The following is a 22,997-nucleotide window of genomic DNA, read 5'->3' on the forward strand; positions in this document are numbered from 1 at the left end:
AAAACCATTTGCGGATAATTTGATTATATTCTTTCCGAAAGTGATGAGTTAAAAAAAAGGAAGAAAAGAGCAAGCTCATTTTTATGTTTTGCGAAAATCTTTCTCAAATATTCCCTGTATCTTTTGTTTCCATAAAATGAGAATGCCTGCTACTATAATATGAAAAGAAAAGCAATTTTCCACCAGCATCTCTTTTACTTTTAATTTAATTTTAAAGTGAATATTTGAATCAGATTAATTTTGCAGAAAAGCAAATTTAAAATAGTCTGCTCTGAATCCCAAATCTCACATTTGTACAAAATACACTACATGCCTGCTCATTTTTATGTGAGTTAAGGGCAAGCCCCTCCAGTCTCCTGATCCCCTGGACTTTAGCCACAGGCCCAGGTAGAATTCACTAACATTAGCAGAGTCACTGTCATTAAATAGAAACAAAGAAGTGCAACCTTGCTGCGCATGTCAGGGTGAGGACCACCATCACTGGTTGCTCTTGCTTTGTCTGTGTCTGAATCATCTCCCAGAATGCCTTGCTGCCTGCAGCTTCTACCAACATGCGTCTCTTGGTGGACTGAGGTCTCTTGAAGGCATGCTCACACCTACTCCTACCTCACGCCCTAGCACCTAGCACAATGGGTGTTCTGGTAGGTGTTTGATAAGTGTTTACAAAATTTAAGTAAATGCAAATATTTACCATCAAATCTCCATCACATTAACAGGTCCAGTATGGGACCTTAATATGATTTGGTAGTCCACAGCTCCTTTTATTGGTAAATTGCACTCAGTTTAATCTAGCAAGGCCAACGACTTCATTTTTATTGGTGAAAAGAACACAATAATGTAATTTTATCTTATTCTTAAATGTTGAAATCTTTCCTTAGAGATGGAAATTATATATTTGCAGTTACTCCAAAATTTTTCTATAAATACAGTCTCTTCCAGGCCACAGAATGAGATAAGAAATGTTAACAATGGTAAGGTTACAAACCTAAGAACATTATGTCAATGAGTTAGAAAATTAATGGAAAATAAAGTTTAATAGTATATATGTTTATATATTTTGAAAGATAGCTTTTGAGTTTTCCAATATAATATGCTACTTTGTATATAAATATATTCTTAGATGTCACACCAAAATGACACTCTTTTGTGATTTTTTTTTAAAACTATAAAGTCAACTAACACATCTCTTGCTAATCCAGAGTTAGTCATTGCTACCTCTTTTCGTAGCCAAAAGAAAACCAATGGCTAAGTTTTGATAGCTTTTACCAACCAATATGAAGGTGACATTAATAAATTAATTAGAATTGGAAGCGTTCCAGCATTTAACTGACACAAACCAGCAGACATAAAACTAACAGTGAAACAGCCTGCAAATAAATTCAGTTGGAGGTTAAACTTCTTACATATTTAAATCAAAAGGTAAGAAATGATTTCAAACTGACTTTATTTCCAAAGAGCCATAGATAATTTTCTTAAAAAAAAAAAATCCCCAAAGTAATTTCAACTTCTGATCATTAGGAGAATAAAATTTCTGTGTACAGAGGTTTAAAAAAAGAAGAGTTGTATTCAGGCATCCTTGTCAGCGGAATAAATCATCTACCAGTTTTGGGGCGGCCCCGCGCCGTTGGCGGCTGGGACGGTGCTTATGCTGGTCAGCACGACGTGCTCGGACAGTTTTGATATGTTATCAAAGTTGCTGATCTGGGTGGTCAGAGATTTCCGGCTCTCGGTGCTGGTGCGCCCCCGCGCTAGGCGGTCCTCCTGGCGGTGGTGAACCCCAAGGCAACAGCAAGAAAACGCAGCTTTAAATTCCTCTCGAAATTTTCCTGGCAAACCAGGGAGAAGGAAAGGAAGAATTCTGCGTTAATATGTTTTAACCCATCACGAATAGGGGACCCCTGAGGGGCTCCCTTGAGCCACAGTTACAGTGAGACGCCACCTTTGGCAACGGTGGGGGAAGCAGGGAGAGGAAATTGCGTTCCTGGGAGCCTGGTCCACGCCCAAGACCATGAGGCGGTTCCGGAAAAGAGCGAGGCTGCTTTTCACGCCTGATGCTTGTCTCACTCTTTTTAGAGGCAAACCTCAAATATTTATGCATGCCGGGTATTTTCCGTCTAGTGAGAACTATAGTAAAGTTTACAGTGTCACTGGTTTAACTGCCTGGTGATAAATCCGGCGAGAGCGAGCACCGCAGCGCTGCGCCCAGAGACAGCTAACTACTTCGAGCACGAGGACATCCGCGCGGTGCGCAGCCAACACGGGACAGAAACGACCCCCGCGCTGCCCTCGGAAGAAACGGTTCTACTGACACAATCAGTTCAACAGACTCCTTAGAAAAAACACATTAATCAGCTTGAAAATTTCTGAAGTTGCGTAATCTGAGTGAGGCATGACCAAAAAAAAAAAAAAAAAAAAAAGAATGAAAAGAAAAGAAAAAGAAAAAGAAACACCCAAACACCCTTAGAAGTTTTTCCTTGTCTTTCAATTATTGACGTGAAATTGGAGAGGTATAAAGATGGAACACTCACCTGCTAAGGCTCGAAGGGCAAATGACAGTGTTGAGGATCACCACTTCTTCCCTCTAAAGCTTTACTTACCAAACTGGGCTACTGAGTGATTAAAACCAGTGCTCAGTGATTGTCAGCTGCCTTCCTGCCTCACTTTTTTTTTTTTCCTTTTTAACTGAAGCACCGTCAGTTACAGCGTGTCAGTCTCTGGTGTACAGCTCAACGTCCCAGTCAAGCGTAGACATACATATATTCGTTTTCAGTACCCCCATCATAGCACCTTGACTTGGTTCTGTGGTTTCCGCTTCCGACACGCTCCCTATGACCCTCTAACAGGGCTTCCCTACTCAGTGCGAGGCTCAAGGCTTCAGTCTTCCCTACGCCCGTGGCAGGTACTTTCCACTGTTTTCCAAGCCACAGCTCCACCCGGCCCCTCCTCGCTCCAAACAGCAGGCGAGCAGTGGTCTCCAGTTATTGCAGTTTTAATAGCATCTTTATTTTGGAGACTGGGGTTGAATGTGGCAGGGAAAGAAACAGCTGAATATAAAACACACCTCACAGAGACACCACCTGATTCACCGAAAGTTGAAATAAAGCAGGTATATGCCATGATGGGAAAAAATAGTTATTAAAAAGCATAACTGACTGGCTGTTCATCTTTTTTTCATAACCTATATAACCCAGAAGGCCAAAGATGAAGTTGGAAAATGCACAAAATTTATGAAACATGCAATAAAACGAATTGTTTATTCTTTCCTATCAAATGACCATCTATTTGGAGAGAGAAATGAAAAAGAAACAGCCAACCAGTTGGAGAAGACAATGTAAACATGTAGCTAATTAAAGCACGATTCTAAAGATGCTCTGGCTAAAATATTTGTAAATAAAACAATAGTAAGTTGAACGATTTTTACACTTATATTGATTCCATCGACAGAGATGGGTTAATTCAGTTGCCGGTGTGTGTATGTTTGTGCCATTTCGCTTCTGTGTTATTTAGGAGAAATACAGTTTTTTTGTGATCAGTGAGAAATCTTGAAAGAAACCCAAGAGATGTTACCCAGAAGAGAAACGTAAATACAGAGAAATACCCGAGAGTGGAAAGGTTCCAATTCCATTAGGCTGCAAATGTTGGCAAAGAAATGATGTAAGCAAGGCTGTTTCATTGTCAGATAAAATTACTTTATATTATTGTAAATCGTAAGTTTAATGTGTGACTAGTGAGATTCTGTGTTAGTTTTCACAATTTTTACTTTCCTCCTATTTTGATATTTCTTCTCAATTTTATGGAGAAAAATACTTAGATAATTTTCTCTGATGAGTTAGGTAACGTGTGTTTCATCCCATGGTGGGGGGGAAATACTCAAGATCACTCAGATTAGGGAAAAAATTCTCATCGTATGCGAACTGAGCTCTTCATATCATTCAAAGGTTCAAACCTTGTGGTCACTGATCCCTCACCCCGGGTTAAAATTGTGGTCTGTATGAAGAAACAGTTGAAAACTCACCACTGAGAAAATTATAAATAATTGGGTTCGCAGCACTGTTGGCATATACAAGCCAGTGTGAAAATGTGAACCAGGCATACACAGTCTCTCTGTCTTCGGTATGGGTAAACATCCCAAATACTCTGCAGGAAAAGACAGTAACAGGAAATTCAGTGTGATTCTCAAAAGTCCCTTTTTAAAAAATATATAAATATTTATATCATGCTTTTCCATATCACCAATTAACAGAGATGCATATGACTTAGCTCACATAGCCATTCCTTGAGACAATTAATATTCCTAGAGGAATCTCAGAAACTGTAAACTGTCTTACTATTTAAACTATTCATCAAAATTAAAATTAGATTTAAGCCATATCGTTTGCACTGCGCCACATATCGGAATTCAGATAAGTCATCACATTAAAATATGAATGTGTGCTTGAATCTGAGGCTAACACATCTCGACAGTTTAACATTTTTTTTTTCAGTTGTACTGAGGTATAGTCAGTTCACAATGTTGTGTCAATTTCTGGTATACGGCACAATTTTTCAGTCTTACATGAATACATCAAAAGTCCCTTTTAAATAATTAAATTTAAGGGGGACCAAAGCCCTTGATGGCAGCTGTCTGACTGCACTGCTCTGCTACAGGATTGACTATGGACCGGTTTATGGTACCACACAGTGGGGCTAGAATAATTTCAGCACCCGAACAGCACCTCCTCCGCACAATTTAGTAAATCAAAAGCCAAATCAGGTCAGAGATGAAGGGGCTATCTCCCTTGCAAACCACAAAAGCAACGAGAATGCAAAAGTGGAACATCTCGCCATCGCCCTTCTTCCATTCTGTTTCTAAACCCAACTGAGCAGCGTTTGTTAATATTCCACTTGGTGTGCACTTTCAAAGCACTCCTAAGTTGCAGTCCGTGTGCTCCTCTTCCTACTTTCATTCGTGCATTGATCAAGTATTACGTTTCTTTAGTGCTAGTCTTCCAGCCTTGCTGAAATTTGGCTTCTGGGACTTCTTTTTAAACATTTCATTTACTTATTATTATGTTATTTAATTACTGTGTTGTGGTGGGGAAGGGGTAATTAAGTTTGTTCATCTTTAGAGGAGGTACTGGGGATTGAACCCAGGACCTCGTGCGTGCTAAGCATGGGCTCTACCTCTTGAGCTATACCCTCCCCCCAGGACTTCTTTATACCCAGAGAAGGACTAGTTTTCAGTAGGCAAAATTCTGGCAATTCCTTAAAATACATGAGTTTTAATATTTTTACTTATTGTTTTAAACACTGACAAATATTTCATTATTATATCCTTCAAGGCCATTTCAGAGATTTGTTCCATGCTTAGAAATATTCTGTCTGTTAAATTCTGTTCACTAGACGCAGCAGGCAACTTGCAACTATGCAATACATTTGTAGGCTGAGGATTAGAAAGCATTTTCTGCTAGAGGTTCTGTCATTGATTGTGGAATTTGTGCCCATGATTAGGAATGCATTTTTAGAATAAAGTGATGTTCTGTGGACTCCCAGAGTTTTACAAAAATTAATATGTTATGATCCTCTCTCTAGTACCTTTGAAATCCTCGATAAATCAGACCTGCTTTAAGGAAGTTGGTTTTGACTGGTCAGGGAAAACATCAAGTTTCAAGGAAAAGAACTTAGGAATTTTTTTTCTAAAAGAAAGAAAACACAAACATAATATGCAAGGGCCCACAAAGAGAAGCATTTGAAGAAAACGTGTGTGTGGGAAAGAGAAAAAAACAAATTTCAAGGTTACTTTTTAAATTGTATTTTGTGACAAAGAGCAGACAGAATGCTTGGGAAAAAAATGAAAATATTTTAAATTCAACATGGACTTTCTCCTTGGAAAGCCATTTATTTTCCTTGGAAAGGAAGGTCTGTAAGTCAGAAGAATAGAGAAATATTACGGACAAGTAAGTATTAGGAACAAGCTAAAGGGAAAGTGCAAGTGTGGAGACGCAGGAAATCCAAATGAGTAATCCAGAAAGCAGTAAATCCAATTTTCATTGAGTTTAGGCTGAATAAAATAGAAGTACAAAAAAAAAAAAAAGAGAGAGAAAACCTATCCAGTAACACGGCACATTTATAACATTCTTAAGAGCAGAAAAACATGATCCAGCCGCGAACTAGAATACATTTGTGTGGGATTTCTGTGGGCAAGAAAAATAAGAAGGGGATCGTGAAAAAATATTGGAAAGCAAAGTAATTTTCATTCTCTTGTGAGCCGGCATGCATCGCAAGGACCCAAGCTGCTGCAAATCTTAGACTGTGTCTGTACTAAACAGCCTTGCTGAACAAAAGTTCATTTTCGATTTCTTTTCCATTGAAAACATCGTTAAGCAACCCCGAACAAGGGCCAAAGAGAAGAAGGAAGCTTTGCAGCTGGTAATACCACCTTCAGTCTGTGTGATTCCAGCCAAAGCTGCCTCTCGCCGGGGTCCCCAGCTGTGAGGAATAAGATGTTGACCCTGCATCAGGGCAATCCGAGTTTAAGTCTGAAGCATCTGATAAACAGAATTAGGATTACCTTGGGACCAGTCTATATGCGGCTATTCCGATATTTCCCAGTAGAGATGGCTGGCTAGTGTCCCACAGAAATGTGTCCCTCTGCCCTGCACTGGCTGCTCGGGTCGCTCAGTTGTTTGAACTCGCTGGTGTGTCTGCAGTGTTACAGATAACGTCCCTTCCCTCACTGAAGAATTGTGTGCTGATTTTTATTAATGGTCCCCCTCAGCTTGATTCAGCGACTTCAGGAAGTGAATTTCCTTTCTTTCTGTTTATACATTCAAAACACAGTGTGTACCAGGGGTCCCTTTTTGTGTGTGCTTGCTCACAGATGCACTGTTAAGTCGAATGAGAATGCAAACAAAATTCTTATCTCTGTGTCCTTTAGATAAAATTCCGTCACTGTTCCCTATGTCTTTGAGAAACCCATTTGTTGTGATCAAAAAAGGACTCCAGGCTGTAAATAAGGGTTTTGTTTTGTTTTGTTTTGTTTTTAAGCATTAGAACTTTTTCGGCATCTAAGGCTTAGCAACTAGCTTGAAGAGGTTAAGGGAACATCTGTTTTGTGTCTGCCATTCAACAGAGAGTTTGCGTGGAGAAGTGCATTTAGCATCTGAACGCTCTGAAAGGCGGTGCGCCTTACCTGCTGGTAACAACAACACATGAAGTTGTCTGTCCTGAGAAGCTATGTGGGCAGATGGTTTAGATTTTAAGAAATGGCAGGTCTCTTCATTTTCAAGTGATAGGCGAACTTTACCTCTTTAGCACATTGAGGATGCTAATTGGTAGATAGCAAATTGCAAACACCAAAAGCACAACCATCAGCATCCGGGCTGTTTTCCGTCTGGCTCGGATCTGCTTTATTTCAGCGGCCACGGCGCTACTCCTGGACTTGGTCTGCGCTCCCGGCCCCCGAGGCTGTGAGACAGGCTGCAGGGGCTTCCATTTCCTCTGAACTACAGAGGACGTGCCGGGGATCTGAAAGGAGCAGAGAACCTTAGTTGCTATCTGATTTAGGAAAGGTCCACTTCGGAGGAGTAATGGGAGGACACGGTAAGGAGAGTGTCCCAGACACCTGTGGTCTGGGAGGCTGGGAGAGCTAATACAGTCGAGTGACACATAGGAGTCTGGGTGGGGGGAAAAAAAACTTGCAACATCACCATCTTGTCAAGGTAAAAGAGAGCTGCAAGCGGAAAAGGTACCTCTTTATAAAAAGAGAGGCTGTACATGCACACAATGGAAGAATATTCAACACTCAAAAGAAATGAGCTAAGAAGCCGTGGGAAAATATAGATGAAACTTAACTGCATACAACTAAGTGAAAGAAGCCAATCTGAAAATCTACGTACGATGAGATTCCAACTATAGGATATCCTGGAAAAGGTAAAACTACGAAGACGGTAAAATTATCAGGGGTTGCCAGGGGTGATGGGGTGGAGGGATGAACAGGCAGAGCACAGAGGAGTTTCAGGGCAGGGAAACACTCTGCATGATGCCGTCATGATGGATACATGTCATTATATGCTATACAATGTATTTGAATATGCTCTTCAAACCCATAGAAGGTACAACTTCAAGAGTGAACCATAAAGTAAACTATGGACTTTCAGGGACCGTGTGTCAGTGAAACTTCAACAGTTTTAACAAATGAGCCACTCTGGTGGGGGATGTTGCTGATGAATGGAGGTAGTGGAGATGGGAGCTCTCTGTACCTTCCGCTCAATTCTTCTGTGAACCTATAACTACTGTAAAAACAAAACGAAACTTAAATTCAAAAATAGAAATTAAAACGGGGGAAGAAGAGCAGAAAAGAGATGACTACCCTGTTATCTGATTAGGATTCTGATTCAGCTCAGATACCTGGAGTTTAAACGGAAGGAGCAGGGTAACCCGTAATTCTAACAGGCACCTGAATGGATATTTTTTGTGCATCAATACTGCCACCTGCTGCCGGATGGAGAAATAGGACTCAACAACCGATTGCTTTTTACTAGGTTTTTTCTGATTCTCAGGTTTGGTCAAAGCAAACCTTTGAATAAAAGAAATAAAGAGAAAGTAAAATAGTCTGGCATTTGCTATATGCTGTTGTAAAGTTGCTTTAAAATGAACATCAAAACACGGAAGATCCCTGAGGTCTAACATGATCATTTCAAATAGCTGGAATTTGTAGCAACAGTGACCCAACCTATTCTTTTCCTTTTCTCTGCAAAGTGATTTGATAATAGCAGGGAGTCCCTCCAAGTGTAATATTTTCTTAATTATAAACTCATGAAGATTGACAGGGCTCAGTGAGCACAACAGTAAGATTCAGCATGTGTGATTTTTTTAAGAGGAAAATGTGCCAACAGGCACACCGTAGGGCCGTCCTAGTTCTATTAGGATTATTCAGTTGTTGCTTTTTTTGCCCTGTGCTGCAAGCCAGGACAGACCAATGCGTCCCTGCGGGCTCTCAGAATGGATGGTGGGTGAATCCTTATACAACGCAAGATCCACGTCTGTTAGATTATCTTTAATGGGCGAGCAGAATTTTACTTTGATTCCCACACAGATGGGTGCATCCAGTGCTCCTCTTGAACATAACTGTTCGCTCTCAAAAAGAAGCAGAAGAAATTAATGAAAACCTGAAATGGAAAAACACCTGACTGATGATTTCTCTTTAGAATCATGTGGACTGACCTTTCTGCATCATGGTGGCCCCACTCAGTCTTCTTAATTCCTCAGTTAAGAATCCTTCCTCCTCGGTGAATTTGTTTTTAAATAGGCATTTTAAAAGGTAATTGAGCAGAGGAGGGTGTAGCTCAGTGGTAGAGTGCCTGCCTAGCGTGTGTGAGGTCCTGGGTTCCATCCCCGGTACCTCCATTTAAGTAAATAAATAAATAAACCTAATTACCCCCCACCTGCAAAAGCAGAGTTCAAAAAGCTCCAAAATTAAAAAAAAACTTTGAGAAGAAGCTGCAATGGGTGTTGGAAATTTCCAGACCTCTAGCATGCATGAATAACCCTATTAATGACTGCTAAATGGCCCTTAACTATTCCCTAAATGATCTCTGAGAGATCATTTAAACTTTAGCGATCTATTATTCAGTGCTCCCCTGAGGGGGAAAAAAAAATCAATATCCTGCATCTGATGACTTCTGCAATCATTAGAAAGAGTTCCCAGAAAGAGAAACCATCACTGGGAGTGCAGCCCTGGTCCCTGCAAGCATAAAGAAGATAATCATGTTTGCTCTTAGATGGTGATCTAAATACAGATGGAGGGTGGTTGGTCCTGCACTTGTAAGGAGACATGCGACCCCTTCCATTGGCAACTTGTTTATGTCTAGAGAAGTCAGCTTAGTATCAATAGAAATCACTGATATTAACTGAGCACTAAGAACTATGAGCAATCTTCAGTCATCATTAACGCATCCCTAAAAGTAGGTGACTGTGAATCCTGCTTTATAGATGATCAGGCAGCCATTAAGAAGGGTTCAAGTGACAAACCAGAATTTGCATTCGGGTCTGTCTGATTGCGAAGCTCATGTTTTCCCGCTGTGATGCAGTTTCCATTTATAAGCTTCAATACAGTCTTACATGGAAGTTGGCAAAAATTTTAATATATGCCTAGTTACATAAAAGTAATAATAGTCATACAAAAAGGTTTTGGGAGACCCATCCTGCGGGGCTTGATTTATAGCCTAGCATATGATCCAGCCTGGAAAATACCCCATGTACACATGAGATTAATGTGCATTCTACTGCTTTCGAAGAAGTGTTCTATAGACATGTTAAGCCTCGTTGGTGGATAGTTTTTTTTCAAGTCATTGTTAATCTTCTGCCTAGTTTTTCAATCCATTACTGAAAGATGAGTATTGAAGTTTTCAGTGATTATCATTGAATTGTCTATTTCTCCCCCTAATTCTTCTAGTTGTTGCTTAATGTACTGGGGCTTCAGTTCCTAAGTACATATAAGCTTATAATTTGTATGTCTTCCTGATGGGTTGATTTATCATGATGAAATATCCCTCTTTATAGTAACACTTTTTAATAAATTTTCTTTTACCTAGTATTAGTACGGCTACTTTGGCTTTCCTTTGTTTACTGTTTGCACAGTAGATCTTTATTCATCATTTTACATTTAATCTATTTGTGTCTTTAAATATGAGGTATGTCTTTTGCAGGCAGCACACAGTTGAATCATGGTTTTCACTGTTGTTTGTTTTGTCTATTCCGCCCATCTCTGGGATGTTTCGTTCATTTACGTTTAGTGTAACTACATATTGAGAAAGTATAATTTACATCTATCCTTTTGCTATTTGTTTCTATATATAGTGGTCTATTTTTTTCCTCTATTTCTCCACTGCTACTTTGTTTTGTGTTAAATAAATATTTTCTGGTATACCATTTTAATTCTGTTGTTTCTTTCTGTACATTCTTTTTGAGTTACTTTCTTAGTAGTCTCCCTGAGGGTTACAATGAACAACTTAAACAATCCGTTTGGAGTAATGCCAACTTAATTTCAATTGCATGCAAAAACATTGCTTCCATGTATTCCCTCCTCTTTCCTTTGAATGACATCTTTATATATTATAAGCTGAATATTCATGATTTTATAATTTTTAAGAGTATTTCTTTTTTTTTAACTTTTTTTATTGAGTTATATGGTTTTATAATTATTGCTTTATGGTATCATTTCTTAAGTCAAATAGGAGAAGAAAAGAATTTGAAACAAAAATACATTTATATGCACTTCTATGTTTACCTACACAGTTACTTTTACTGCTGCTCTTTGTGTCTCTGTGAGAATATGTGTTACCGTCACTTGATTCTGCCCCTGCAATTTTACAATTTGCTGTTTATTTCCTCGTATTAGACTGAGTTATCTCCTAATATGAATTACTTTTTAAGTTATTTTTGAAGAATACTGAAGAATAAAGGGCAGTAGAAGGAACTGCAATAAGAATTAGAACAAGGAAGTTCTTTCAAAGTTTTAGTCCTCGGAAAATTGAAATTTAGTTCCAGACTCAAGTATCAATTACATTGCACCCCCAGTTTCTCACATAGGGCCTACCAGACGTATGATAGGTGCTCAGTAAATATCTGTGAGCTGGATTAACATGAGTTCACATGATGATTAAGATTGAAGTGTTAAATTATATGAGGGCTAGAACTGAAAAAAAAAATGCTAGCAGATGCACAAGAGCTGAGATTAAGTGGGTCTTAAAAAGAGGCATTTTAGAGAAGAGTTTCTAGCATTTCCAGACTGAGTGACTTCTTTGAGTCACATTGTCAAATAAAAAGAATATTTAAGTCATCGATTAGACCAAAGCACTGGATAACTCTTTTAATGAGGTTTCAGATGCTTGAGAAAGTCAGACAAGGACTGACACTTTGTTCACTAACCATCTTACACTTACAAATTTCAAAGTATGTGACCGGTTCCATGCATCTCCACAATTTTAAGCAAATAGGACAGTTCCTCCAGCTGAGGGCTCACTTGCTCTGGCCTGTGGCATGTGCAGTGCCCTGGAACTCTGTTTACTGACACTGACAGTTGGAACCTGAGAGTTGCTCAAACAGAATTCTGCAATAATCATCCATTTGGGGTTAATTTGCTTTATCAGGGCTGCTACAGTGAGCTCAGTTGAGCTTGCCATTTTCCATCGCAGTCTGTTTTGTAAATGTCTTGGGTTTCACAACCCAAGCATTTTACTGCCAATCTTCCAAATCATGTGGCTTGAACTAACTAGGGCAATTCATCATCAAAAAACAAAAACAAAAACAAAATGTGGATTATTTCTAAACCTGCAATACAATTTTGAATTTACTTTAGAATTTGAGAAATGGAGAACTATGACAGATGGAGAAGTAAAAGGGTTGAGGTTTGATAATGGTCTAATTATTTAACAAAGATTTTTTTTGAATACTTTTCTGTGCCTGGTAACATGTTAAGAGTTGGGAATACTATGATGAACACAACAGATTTACGTACAACCAAGGGATTTTAAAGTTATGTCATCTGTAAATCAATGAATAAGCAAATTTAAACATCTATTTAATGCACACTAACCAGTCAAAATATGAAAATACGGAATGCTTTTAACTGAATATTTCTAGACTAAAAATCAATATATGTCTAAAATATCTTTATTCCCACATGCTCATAAGTGTTTTGTCTCCTTGAAGAATTTTTTTCTTCTAGTTTTTCTATGCACTTTTTTCTAAGTAACTGGGCAAATGGAGTCCCCTAGGTCCTCTTCTGTCTAAACTTTCCCAGCACTTTCTCTTATTCCTCCACTAACTTTTTCTTATAAAGTATAAATTGAGCAACTGATGCGTGCTAAGAATATACTAACTGGAGGAATATAAGATGAAGGCTGGCATGTATACTGTCTCCATCTAATAAGTGTATCAATCCTGTCAGGTAGATGCTACACAATCCTGCTTTAAATATGACAAAAGGGAGGCACAGAAATTTAAGTAATTGACAAATTCATGCATCTATTAAGTTACAGTGTCAGAACTGAAACTCACACAATCTGGACCTTGAGGCTATGTTTTTGACTTCTGTATTATGTCATTTCTGGCCATCTACTCCCCAGCTTATAAGGAAACCTTTATTTATTCACATTCAACCATGTGACTAGTTTTGGCCAATGAAAAATGAGGAGACTTAGCATGTGCCAGTCTGAATGAAGAGGCATTGCTCATTTCTTCCAGCTTTCTCGCTCTTTCATTTGGCCCCAGAATGCCATCTCCAGGAAGAGCTGGACTTCAGACTGAGTTCTGGAATGAGGGGACAAGGCGAGCCCAGCCACAGCCCGTCCTCACCACTGATATGGAACATGAGTGAGAGAAACTGTTGCTACAAATCACATCTTTTTGTTTTGTTTTTAATAGCAGAGTAATCTGGCAAAAATGGACCAGTAGGACAATAGTTACCAAGAAGTGGGGTGCAATAGAAAAAGACACCCTAAAATACATGCAGTTGACTTCATGGCTAGGTAGAGAGTGTTGAAATCATCACTAGAATCTGGAAATCACCACTGATGTTCTACAATGATACACATTTACTATTTTAGTTACAAACGTTGCAGAATGGAATGCATGCTAATAAGCATTGGCACTGGTTGCATTTATAAGGTCATAAAAGAAGTAACCTCCTTAAAAAAATAGAAGAAAAGAGAAAATTGGGAATTATGAGACAAACAGGGTTGAAAATGCAGCTGCTGCTCGTATGTAATGAGTAAAAGATGATCTTGAAAATGGCTTTGAGTAGCAAGGGTTGAAAAAGACCCAAATTAAGACTCATTCTCAAAGACCAAATAAAAGGTTGATGAAATCCTTTTAATGAGTGAAGTGGCTCAGTAAATTCTTTCCGTTGGATAAAATATGTCAGAACAAACAGATTTAAAGTCATGGCTTTCCACAAACCTGATAAGCTCAAAATACTGGCGGTAAGTTTAGGAAAAGAGAGAGATACATTTCTGAGAAATGTGGCATTTTAAGATACAATTTACAAGTACAAGAGACTGAGTTATATTCTTTGTCTGTACCTTTATAAACCACTACATCTGTTTGTTGGTGATTTCGTTTGAATCACCAAGGTTCAGCTTAAATGTTATGTGCTCTGAATTAGATCCGCCTCCACTAAGCTGTTCTCTGATCTCCTGTGCGTATATTTATCAAGGTGATTTTCACATTGCAACTGACTCTTTCCTCTAGACTATAAATGCATCAGTGACACAGACTGGAGCTTTTAGCTTTTTATCAGGTATGCATGCAAAAGAAATATAAATGTTTAATGAATGAATAACTGAGTGCATACATACATCCACTGACATAGCAAAATTACCTAACAAATTTCAGTACTTTTAAATCAACATGATAAGCAATTCTTAAAATTCTCAATTCTGCCCAATTCTTCTATAATTCTAAAAAAAAATAAGATCTTTGAAGTTGGAGATATAACCCATATAATAAAAATGTATTACATAAATCTCATCAGAAATAATGGTGTCCTTTACAAAGTCTCAAGAAACTTTAAAGGAATTTCTATTTGTTATTTCTCATAAAAAGTAAAATTCATAATATTATTCCTAGGCAAAAATCAAGTCAATTAATCACAGAGGTTTAAAATATAGTTATTAAGGCAGTTTATAAAATGCATACCCTAAATATCACCTTAAAAAATGCCTAGACATATTCTCATGTTTGAGAAGAAAGCACCTTTGCTAAGCACACTATGTTGGTTCAATTCACTCTTAAATTTTGTTTTTAAGGACTTTCTAAAGAAAACACGTGAAAATTATTTGCAATTACTTACCTGTCGGCACCAGAGTTTACGAAATATTTGCAGATAAGCCAACACCATGAGACACAGCGGTGCCATGTATGTCACCAGGAAGAAACCAATGTGATACATTTTGGGGTAAATTTCACCTGGAATGGAAGTCAAAACAATAAAATCTTATAATTCATAGGTTTTTTTTTTTTTAAAAGGTACATCTGTCAATGTTTTTCCTTTAAAATCCACATTTACCTTGTCTATGATTTCACTGGCATGTTATGTACACAAAAGGAAAAATAACTTATAATATTAACTACTTACATTTAAGTACTAAATACATCTTAATTTCATTTAAAATACTCAGAGAGGAATAACAATTAGCCATTTCTTAATTTGTGCTATCACAGTCTATCCAAAGTCAAGTGTTCATTTATCAAAAAGCCCTTTTTTGTCTTGATTACATCTGGCTAATGAATAAAAATTAACTTGGACTGCTCTAATCTTGGATTTACAAGAAGAGACATTACTCAATCAAAACTTAATTGCTAAAGCAATTTGTTAAAACCGGAAGAGACTGCGAACTAAGTTGCTTCCTTCTTATTTCTCTCCAGTTGTAGTTCCAAATACAAATATGGAAAATTTGGGAAAAAAATTAATACAGCAAACTTTTGATAGTGATTCTTTTTGTTGACTTACTGGAACATATACAAAATTCCTCTTTAATTAAGTTGCCTATGTGTGTTAATGTATGTAGGCATGTACTTTTAATAAAAATGAGATTTTTAGGGTTCTTTAAAATTGATTTCAAACCAATATGGGTTCTTTTTTTGATATCCATCTTACTTATCAGGCATAAGGGGGTCTAGGATTGTAGTGATGTTTTTAATTGATCATTAATTCTATGTATACGGGTGAAACATATCACAGATTTGCACTTTTATTAACAAGTCAATCTGTTGAGTGGGATTATGGCTGCATATTAATTTTTAGCTTTTCTAAAACATATATATTGCTGACTTTAACATAAGGGAGATTTCCCTTATAATAGTATTTGAATATATTACAATGATCCAGTTACATTTACTTAAATATAAAACAGGAAACAATATATTCTAGATGGAGTCTGTGGATACTGAATGCAATAATTAAATACAATTCTAAGTGAAGGCTAATACAACAAAGGGTTCTTATTTTAAAGACTACACAACTTATTTTGCCTCTGATGTTGGCATTGGGGTTGGTTCTACACTGTTATCACTTCAAGCATTTTATTCTTTTTGTTACTTTAGAAAGTGTGTGTAGAGGCACGAAGACTCAGTGATGAGACCACCCGTGGTAAAAGCAACTTATACTCAGGATTAACCAAGGATAATTATGATGATGACCACAATAATTGATAACATGTATTGAGCATTCGTTCAATTCTTACTGAATGTCCTTTAAACATATCTATGAGTTGAATATCCTCTAGGATCTTGATTTCGTAGACTCGTCTTCGAGGGTTTAAATAATATCCTCCTTACTCTTACTCCTAAAACTTGGTCTTTTTTCTCAGATAGACGCTTCTCTCCACTACTATCTTTAGCGGGGACCGCAGGGTGCACATGCTGCTGGGAAGTCTTAGAGACCAGTTTGAGGTGTCATTTTTAGCTCACACCTAACTCATCAGTTTCTATCTTTCTTTCAAGTTTATCCTATAAAACAGACTGGTTACACAAAAAGTGAGAATCTGAGCCGCCTGCCCGGAGGAATGACACTCACCCCTTCCCTTTGAAGTGCCTGCAGCCTGTTCAGCGTCGGGGAGCCGATTTCAAAGGAGCCGGAGAGGGAGACCTCCGCACTTCCCAGACACCCGAGTGGCTTTGAACTTTTATTTGTTTTGAAGAAACTGTTCCCTAAGCTTCCCACATAAAAATATACCTTTGAAGCTTGCATATCTGTGAGTTCCTGATGTCTGCAACAGTCTAAATTGAGTGAGTGAAGGAAGGGAGATTTGATAGGTCATTTTTTTTTTTTCTATAGCTGTGGATACCATCTCTGTGGTGATAATCTGGAGTTTTAAACAGATGGGAAAGAAAGCTCATCCTGCAATGGGTATATTTATAAATAGTTGGGAAAATATGTCATTGGCTAGTAAATGCATCTTGTGATCATGAACACCAGCAAAGAGAACAGTTGATCAAGCAAAATATGGGCTATTTGGGGATAGATCAGGGTAGATAATATACGCTATGCATGAGGATAGGTTGTTCTAATGAAGAGATTATTATAGATAATTGGGGAAACATGATAGTTTTAAGTTCTTCATTTCATGCTGAGAGTCTAAGCTAACTGAAAATCCAGAAACACCGCTGAAAGTTTAAATTGTATGGGTTGAAACTTTTGAATTCTCTCCACTTGATAAGCAATATCTTCAATATATTTTAAGACATTCATATGGAGCCTAGCAAGTAGCGACATGAAATTTGTTCACTTAAGCATTCCCTCAAATAGAAAACATTTTAATGCTTGGCAGCCATTAACGATTGGTGTCTCCACCCAACTGATAAACAGGCATAATCTGAATAAATCCTCGTATATATATCGAACCAACAAATAAGGAACAAATGCTGGTCTTCCCTTAGTCTTTGAAATCAAAGATTAAACAATAATGCCCTATATTAGATTAAAAAAAAACAGTATCTCAGATAAGTTAAGGTCCATCACTGAGCCAACATGTTAATATAATTTTCTAAAAATGGCAAATATTTTCCCCTTGTCACACCTATCAGGGATTCAACAGACAGGTAAATTAAATATAAGTTCCCAGGTATTTAATTTGGATTGACTTTTCAAAGTTTAGGTATCCATTAAAGTTCATTTGAATCTTTAATATATTTTATTATCTTCTCCTTAATAAATGTTTTCAATAAATGTTTCTATTAATACACACACTTATTTGTATACTTTCTGAATCTCATAGTAGGCCAGATACCATAATTATTATTGAAATTAAAGAAGGGTTCCAGAATTATCATTTTTTTTTCAGACCACCAAAGGATAATTTGGCATTAAAATGCAAAAAGGGAAAGAGATTATAAATCCCCAGTGTGCAAAACAATGTTCAACAAACAGTATGTGCACTTTAAAAGCTGGATAAATGAATAGTAAGACTTAGATCTTGGATTGAGCACAAAATGAAGTCATTTTCTTCCAATAGGCTCCATCCTGTGAAACTATGCATTTACAAACCAAGCAATCCAGAAAGCATGGATATAATTCTGGAGGAATTTTAAAATTTCAGAAGTGTGAACTGATGCGACCAGAGCCAAGAATGAACATATCCAAAGGCAGGTTTTAAAAGACCATTACAATAAATTCTAACACATTTTATTTGTTTCTGAGTGTCAAGTGTATCTGCCAAGAGTTAATGGCTTGTGGTCTTTTTTTTGGACACGCCATTGGCAATGATGAACATCATGAGTTGCAGAAACAATGAATCCATACAAGACTACATATCTATGGTAATATTTTCAGCAAGATAGAGTTCTGAGTTGTTTGCACTGTGAGTGAGCCACATTTCCAAGACTTTCCCCAAAATGACTTGATAGATATGGATCAAGTGACCACATGCTTTCCTGACACTTTCCACGTGGTGAGGTTATAGGATGCAGGACAAAGATGCTATCTCAGTCGGCTTTTATAACTACATTATTGATTTAACTTAGGATAAATATAAGAAACACAATCCATGAGTCAATCTCAAATAAAAGTTATTCCACAACAAATTTTTAAAAATTGGGTTAAAGGGTATTTTGACTTTCACGATGGTTGAACTTTAAAGAGCTGACCCTGTAAAATACAATTTCTTATGGTGATTTTAGGTTCTGACTGTCATACATGTGTTCAAGCTTTAACATTTTAAGTTAAACATAGACTTATAAATAGCTTACATTAACAAAGCTTATGCCATGTAAAAATCATTATAATAAACTTAATATCTAATGATCAGAATAAAAATTTGCTTTGAGTTTTTTATATTCTTCTTGAAAACATTGTTATTAACATTTCTTTTAAGACAGGAACAGAAAATTTCATAGATTTCATCGTTTGATTTTGTGGATGATCAACTCAATTCAGTATCACTTATCTTAGCCTTCAAAATCATTTGAAGTTAATTATAGGCTTTCAAATACTTTTCCTAAATGATCTCTAAAGACTGGGTTTAAATTTTTAGGTCTTTGACACTAATTGCTTATTTCTTTAAGGAAAAAAATCCCTTCTATAGCTAGCTAATAAAATGTGAGAGGTTGAAATGAGTTTTATATGTTTATATCTATTGCTCAAAAGTCATTAGAAAATGATGTGGCTATTTACTTAATTATGATAACTGACAGGATTCCCAGCTCTACAACCCTTTTGTTCACAGGGGTTAAAGCTACTTGATTATTCAGGTCAATGCCAAAAAAAAAAAAAAAAAAGAAAAAGAAAAAGCAGGGTGGCGGGGGACGAGTTTATAAAAGTAATCCACAAAATTATAAGTGAAACTAGTTACCAAAATGCTTTAGAGAAAATTCACAGTTGAATAATATGTGGGTATTTTAATCTAATTGCCATGTCCATAAACTTAAAGAAACCCAATTTATGAGTTCGAAGCTTAGATTTAAATGTGCATGTTTGCCTAATAATGTTGAGCAAATAGTTTAATTTATGGTTCGGTTTCATGATGATGAACTAAAGCATTCCGGTCAAGAGATGTTTAGGCTGTTTTCCGAATATAATTCATTGCATACGAATTGTTTAAGAGACATCTCACAATTGGTCCCCAGCCCACCTTTTCACAAACACAATTCTTTAAGTCGTCTACATTCCAGAAACTACAAGTTTGGACCCTCTTCCTTTCTTCTTCGAGGGATGGTGTCCATTGTGTGGGTTTTCTTGCTTCCTAGGACACCCTTTTTCCCTCTTCCTTGTCTGGAAAATCCCTGCTCATTATTTATTTATTTATTTATTTATTTATTTATTTATTTATTTATTAGGTAACTTAGAGTCATTTAATAGGCCAAATTATTAAATCATACATTGACGGAGAATTACACTCATGCTAGTGAATCTCCAGATTTTTTAAATCTTTGTTAATTGAAAAACAATTGAGATATTTAAACAATAAGACACAGTCACATTGAAAGGCAAAGCAAATTCCTTCCAAGGGACCATAGTTCAAACCCTGAGTAAATGAACTGCTCAATGAGCTTCTTCCTGCTCATCTTTAAACTTTGTTTTTTTGGTGGAGGGAGGTAAATAGGTTTGTGTATTTCGTGGAGGTACTGGGGATTGAGCCCAGGACCTCATGCATGTGAGGCATGCGCTTCACCACTGAGCTCTTACCCTCCAGCATGTCACTTATCTTTAATGCTTTGCCGAAATGTTAGCAGCTCCTTGTAAACGTCTGTTCAAGTTTGGCCAGGACTGAGTCTGCCCTCTAATTTGTGTTCTTCACGCTTTGTATATAAGTGTATTAAAATGCTAATCACACTAGAAACCTTTATTTATTTGCCTTTCAGCCTCACTGTATACAATGTGTTCCCTTAGGCAGTCTATTTTTCTCCAGGTTGGGACAATTCCTGGCATAGCCTAAGTCCTCAAGATGTTGTTTGAACATTAAATAAATGGGACTAAAGACATTTAAGAAATATTTCTATCATTTGGGGACTTTCCATTCATTTTGTTTTTGTCTGCAGTGTTAGTGGGGAAACTTGGGAAAAACTGAGGAGGATCCAGAAAAAAATACAGCAAAAGAATTACAGTGTTAGAAAGGAAGGGAAAGAAAGGTAGATCTCAATTTCAGAAAGGGGCATTAATATTTTGGGGTAACAGACAAAGCAAATAATGAAATTACAGGTCTTTGGATAATGTATGGAATAATTCCAGTGTCTTTTAAATCTCTTCTTGCTGCAGAAAACGCATGCCTGAGTGTTCCATTCCTGACTTTTCCTCTTTTCAGAGTTCTAATAAAAATACCAAAATACCATAAATTCAAAGATTCAAACACTTGAAAATACCCGATCTATAAGCAATCCTTCTAGTATACTGCTTCTGTTGAGACATCTTTCTAATTAAACAAACAAACAAAAAAAAACACTTTCCTAGTGTTTACAGTCCCTAAATATGAGCCACTGTAATATCATTAACAGAAATCAGCAGATTGTTTTATTTAAATTTCATGTGTTAATTTTGTAACCAGTGCTTGATATGCTGAAATGCAGGATTATTTTATTTCCTTTCATTCTTTGCTGTGTCCAGATTCATGCATCACCAGGCATGGGTATAAGTGTTTCCACTGTTACAGAAAAACCTCAAAGACGTCGTTGAGAAATTTGAACCAAAGGCGCATAAGGCCTCCAAAATTCTGCTTGTTTAAATTTAACTACTGAACATAGATCAGATGGGAAACCAAAAAGAATTCATGGTAAACATACTTCTTTTTCTTTATTTGATTTTGATGCCTCATTAATTTTTTTTTAATTGAAGTGCAGTCAGTTACAATGTGTCAATTTCTGGTGTCCAGCACAATGTCCCAGTCATGCATATACATACATATATTCAGTTTCTTTTTCTTTTTCATTAAAGGTTATTATAAGATATTGAATATAGTCCCCTGTGCTATCCAGAAGAAATTTGCTTTTTATCTATTTTTATATATGGTGGCTAACATTTACAAATCTCCAATTCCCAAATTTATCCCTTCCCACCCCCTTTCTAAATATAGTTCTTATATCAGAAAATAATTATGCCAGTGATAAGAATGCAGCAGTTTCACATGCTGTGAATAGAGAATGTGTATTTAGCTAATTTGACTCAGAAAACAGCATAGGTCCACAGGCAGGGCAATCATATTCCCAGGCTGGAAAGGTTTAAAGTGAAAAATCCAGTTGTATTTGAAGCCCACTGGGGAATCTGACACCTGAGGCAATATAATGTTATACCATGTTATAAAATGCATTCCAGAATATATACTTGGATGCTTATAAAGGAGCCCTTTTTGTTTTAGAGAATTTAAGAAAAACTATCATAACCAAATCTGAATTGTGGAATAAATTCTTCCTTCCAGTTGACCAAGATGAAAGCTGCTCCAGTTGTGCATAATATCTCTAAAGGACTGAGTCGGGTGGAAGTACTCTGTGAAATGGCTTTTAGTTTCAACTTGGTTTTCATGCATTTGCAAAACTATCTTAACAAATGCCAATAAAATACACAAAGGCCGGCTTTACATGGGTCACGCCCTTCAACTTTTCCATTTGCAGCCGTCAAGTAAATGTGAGCTTGGACTTACCGCCCCAGCGCTCATCACAGACTGTAAAGAGGGTGGTTTTATTGGCCAGTCCCGGGAGCATGGTGCTGCACTCCATGACGATGGCCTGAGGGATCATGATGACGCAGGAGACGACCCAGATGATGACGATGCTGTTCCGGGCCCGCTTGGCCGTGCTCTTAAACATCAGAGGGTGACAGATCGCGTACCACCGATCCAAGGCAATGCAGCTCAGCGTGAGCACGGACACTGACACTGACACCGTCTAGAGAAGAAGAGAACGTGGTGCAAGGGATACACCAGCTGTTAAATGGGTCACTCTCAGTGTTTTTTCCATATTAGAAAGGTCGGTACACAGATACCCAGGTTCAACGTTGTCAGAAAAAAACGTTTCTTGTACTCTACAGAAGAACATTTTTTTTACCTGTGTTTATAAATAGTGGCTAATATTTGCAAATCTCAAACTCCCAAATTTCTTCTATAGAGCACAAGGAACTATATTCAATATCTTGTAATAACCTTTAATGAAAAAGAATAGGAAAATGAATAGAAGTATGTATATGCATGACTGGGTCATGGTGCTGTACACCAGAAATTGGCACATTGTAACTGACTACTTTAATTTAAAACTTAAAAAAGTATATCTCCTGCAGGTTCTTTCTATTTAAAAAAATACCCTGCCAAAAATATTAGAAATGTATTAGGAAAAGGAATATATATTTCCCAATAAACATAAAAATGTACTCTAAAAGTATTGAAATCTTTTTTTATGCCAAGTGTTTTAACTGGTAACTTGGCATTCTTTAAATAATTACAATCATCATTTTGTCTTGAAACTTTTTCCATTGATAGGGGAAGTCTATGAAAAAATAAAATAAAATATATACATTTAGTATGAACTGGAAAATT

General features: G+C 37.0%; 1 protein-coding gene across 7 annotated transcripts in view; it reads right to left on the minus strand.

Moving 5' to 3' along the window:
* Nucleotides 1-1,301: 1,301 nt before the first annotated feature.
* HCRTR2 (hypocretin receptor 2) overlaps nucleotides 1,302-22,997 on the minus strand; it is a 36,664-nt gene continuing 14,968 nt past the window's right edge. For all 7 annotated transcript variants that reach the window (XM_072944789.1, XM_072944794.1, XM_072944793.1 and 4 more), the window contains 5 exons: nucleotides 22,110-22,353; nucleotides 14,834-14,949; nucleotides 7,286-7,506; nucleotides 4,016-4,137; nucleotides 1,302-1,826 (listed from right to left, as the gene is read on the minus strand). In XM_072944789.1, the coding sequence (XP_072800890.1) occupies nucleotides 1,597-1,826; nucleotides 4,016-4,137; nucleotides 7,286-7,506; nucleotides 14,834-14,949; nucleotides 22,110-22,353 (933 nt within the window). In that variant the 3' untranslated portion in view covers nucleotides 1,302-1,596. The remainder of the gene's footprint in view (nucleotides 1,827-4,015; nucleotides 4,138-7,285; nucleotides 7,507-14,833; nucleotides 14,950-22,109; nucleotides 22,354-22,997) is intronic.

Source organism: Vicugna pacos, chromosome 20 (genome assembly GCF_048564905.1).
Source record: "Vicugna pacos chromosome 20, VicPac4, whole genome shotgun sequence".
Taxonomy (NCBI): Eukaryota; Metazoa; Chordata; class Mammalia; order Artiodactyla; family Camelidae; genus Vicugna; species Vicugna pacos.